Source organism: Hipposideros armiger, unplaced genomic scaffold, assembly GCF_001890085.2.
Source record: "Hipposideros armiger isolate ML-2016 unplaced genomic scaffold, ASM189008v1 scaffold_112, whole genome shotgun sequence".
NCBI lineage: Eukaryota > Metazoa > Chordata > Mammalia > Chiroptera > Hipposideridae > Hipposideros > Hipposideros armiger.
The window spans coordinates 2,016,503-2,020,210 of record NW_017731462.1 but is presented as its reverse complement, the minus strand read 5'-3'; the positions used below and the strand labels follow the sequence as shown (position 1 = coordinate 2,020,210).

The 3,708-nt window shown below is 36.1% G+C and overlaps 1 protein-coding gene across 8 annotated transcripts in view; it reads left to right on the top strand.

Annotated features, from left to right (window-relative positions):
* Positions 1 to 3,708, top strand: part of BMPR1B (bone morphogenetic protein receptor type 1B) — a 408,951-nt gene that overhangs the window by 364,749 nt on the left and 40,494 nt on the right. For all 8 annotated transcript variants that reach the window (XM_019647508.1, XM_019647507.1, XM_019647510.1 and 5 more), the window contains 2 exons: positions 806 to 908; positions 1,445 to 1,547. In XM_019647508.1, the coding sequence (XP_019503053.1) occupies positions 806 to 908; positions 1,445 to 1,547 (206 nt within the window). The remainder of the gene's footprint in view (positions 1 to 805; positions 909 to 1,444; positions 1,548 to 3,708) is intronic.

Below are 3,708 nucleotides of genomic sequence, written 5' to 3'. Positions count from 1 at the left end.
CTAAGAGTGGAATTGCTGGGTCATAAGATAGTTCCATTTCCAGTTTTTTGAGATACCTTCATACTGATTTCCATAGTGGCTGCACCAGTCTGCAGTCCCACCAACAGTGCACCAGGGTTCCCTTTTCCCCACAACCTCGCCAACATTTGTTGTTTGTTGATTTATTGATGATAGCCAAAAGGCAGAATCTTAAATTACCTCACTTATGCTGTGCTGATTCCTACCCCTCTTTAGTTTGTGAGACTTAGTAAGAGATAAGTTTATTTCACTATGTCAGGGCAGGTAGAACCAGTTCACCTGCTTGGGTTCAAACCCCTGCTATGCCTCTCGCCAGCTAGATGGCCTTTGGAAATTACCCAAGTTCTCTGAGCCTCAGTTTCCTCGTATAGCAGGTAAGAATACTATCATCTTCCCCACAGAGTTGTTTTTCTGGATTTGTGAAAACAATCCCTCCAAAGGACCCAAGTAAGTGCTTAGTAATTGGTATATATAGTTATTAATGGTACATGTTACATGGAAATTCTAGATCCTTCTTTCTCACAAGTTTCTGGACAGAGGAGATATTACCAAATGTTTTATGATAATTAACTTTCATAACAGGAAGTTTTGAGATTCTCTTAACAGATTGTGACCTGTAATGATCGTTGACCTTCTCCTTGCTTTTAATGAAACAAGTGATAAACATCTTAATTTCCTTTTCCCCAAACACACACACACACACACACACACACACACACACACACACACTCACACACATTCACATACACTCACTCATCCCGTCTTATTTTGCCTGTTTGGTCTTTAGCACAGATGGATATTGTTTCACAATGATAGAAGAAGATGATTCTGGGATGCCTGTGGTCACTTCTGGATGTCTAGGACTAGAAGGCTCAGATTTTCAGTGTCGGGTAAGGAAGATAACTTGATTCTACCTTGTAACCTTTCTTTGGCTAGATTTCAAATGGTCCAATTTCAAACAAGATAAAACAATTTTTTTAATTAATTCATTTTTATTTATTTTTTTACTAGCCTGTTTTTTGTATTTTGGAAAATAAATTGAACATTATCATTGGGCCAATTCTATCCTCATTTTGAAATTAAATATTATTTTTATTTTTGATGTTAACTTCTGGCTTAGTGGCCCATTAGATCTTGCTCAAATTCCAGTTTAGTTAATTTCATTAAGTCAGGCCTTCTTCCTCAGTTTATACTGTGCCCACTTGCAATTACATGGGTAGCAATGATTTTGTTGAAATGAAGGCATTGCAGTTGAATAATACATGATAATTTGAAAGAAAGTGCCTAATAGAACACAGTATTTTTGACATGTTTGAGTAAGAATTTTCAGTGAGTTCTCTAAATAGTGTTAATTTCTTAAGTTTGAGATTATGTGACTGTGTAATTTAGGGGAAACCCATTCATAGTTCTTTGGGTTCAATTTTAGGACACTCCCATTCCACATCAAAGAAGATCAATTGAATGCTGCACAGAACGGAATGAATGTAATAAAGATCTACACCCTACACTGCCTCCACTGAAAAACAGAGGTAAGGAGAGGAAGGCTTCCTGGCTGGAAAAGCTTTAGGCAGAAAGAAAATAAAAACTTGAATTATTCTGTCTTTTCTAAATGCATCTGCCTGTACCATTTTCCATTGCTGGGGCAGAGGACAAGGCAAGATGATATAATGGAACTGTCGTTTAAAGACATGTGCAAGTAGTTCTTGGGAAAAGAGTCTTTCTTACATGGCTTCACTCCAGTTCGTCTTATTTCTTTAATCTTGCTCTATTTCCCCTCAGGAAACTATAGTTTCTAGAGCTTGTAGTGTGTGTCAAGAGGGTAGAGGAGGAAGACAGTGTTTTATGCTTACCTCTAAACATTATTCAGAAGTTGTACTTCACCCCAAAACTATTATTTGTCTGCTTTCATTCTAAAAATAAGGACCTTACAGAGGACTAAGATTGTTTGCTGCATGACATTTCTTTTTATCTATGCTAGAGTCACCACTTTTTAGTCAATTCGCATATATTGATAAAATGGAGAAAATGTCTACAAAATTTAATTTTAAGACTTACACATTTAAATATTGCTCATTTTAAAAGACAAATTATCACCCCCAAAGACTTCTTGTTGAAAACAGCTTCCACTTTTCCTTTCCCCTGCTTGGTCTCACCACAAAATCAATGATTTGTAATTGTCACAGAGTCCCAAGTCCTCTAAGTCAGGTTTGTGGTTTAAAATGATTCTTACTGATTAATTTTATTACTTGAGAAGAGAAAATCTTTCTAACAAAATATGACATTTCATGATTTTCATGGTGACATTTTACAACACTTGTTGCTACTATAGCCTAGAAAGCTCTGTAAAACAATAATTCACATAAAAAAATTCAGTCAGTTTTTTTTTTAATTTTACCAGTCAACATGCTGAATGTTAAGGATACAGAAATAGATGAAGGGAATTTTTGCACTCAAGATGTGCACAATAGGATATGAAAGAGAAATATGTTAATAATTATATTCAGTAAGGAATATCTCAATAGTAGAGCTAGATTATAAAGTGTAGTTATGAACACAAAAGAGCAAGTGCACATTCTGCCTGGGGTGGGAGGATGTCAAAATAGCTTCAAAGAAATGATACTTGAACAAGACGTTAAGGATGAGCAGGAGTTTGTCAAGGGATAAGGCAGGAATAAAAAGAATAAATAATAATAATATAATAATAATAATAAAATGGCTAACATAGCTAAGCATTGTGCTAAGTATTACGTTAATTAACCCACTTGAGCCTCACAACAATCCTATGAGGTACCTAGGAGTATTATTTTATATTTAGACATAAGGAAATTTCAGCACAGTGAGGTTAATTAACTTTTTCAAGGTTGCACTGCCTGTGAATTGTGTGGACTTAAGAAATGTCTAAACCTGTACAGAATTTTAGTGAGTTTATTTGAGCCAAGCTGATAACAATTGCCAGGAAGCAAAATCTCAATGGATTAAGAAAATGCTCTGGAGAATGGCAGTTTTGCAGCTTGTTTTCTACATTAGAATCTATTGAGGAGATGTAAGGAGGGTTACATGAAATTCATTGGTGGTAGATCAAGGGGTGGGAGAAAGCAAAGCAGGGATATCTCTGGGATTGGATAAACAGTAAAATGGAGAGACACATACGTCTTTTACATTGGTGGGTACATGACAATTAACATTTACAGCACATAGAGATGGTATTTGGGGAACAAGATAAATATGAGGGGTTCTGTGGTCTAGCTCTGGTATGATGGTAAATTGTGCCCTGAGGACTCTGAAAAAAGGGGATTATGTGGCATTAAAAGGGTATGTTATTTTAGATGCAAAAGACAATAGACAGGCTCATTTAAGGTAAAGCATTAAGGTAAAGGTAGACCTTTGTTAAGGAAGCTACAGGCCAAGGATGTGACTACTTACCATGACCCACTTTTAGTTAGGAATTTTTATGTTCAGACCATCCTATGTGGTTAATTTTGGTCTCTGAGTTTGTAGGGCCCGCCATGCAGGCCTTCCCTGAACTTCTCAGGTTTAGTATGTGGCCCTTTTTCATCCACAGTAGCAGTGACTCAAACAGGACATAGTACATGTAGAGGTTTGGTTTATAGTATTTGAGAAACATTTACAAAATATAAGCATATGAAATAGTATGGCTGGTTGGAGAATAATCTCCTAATTAAGTTGTTT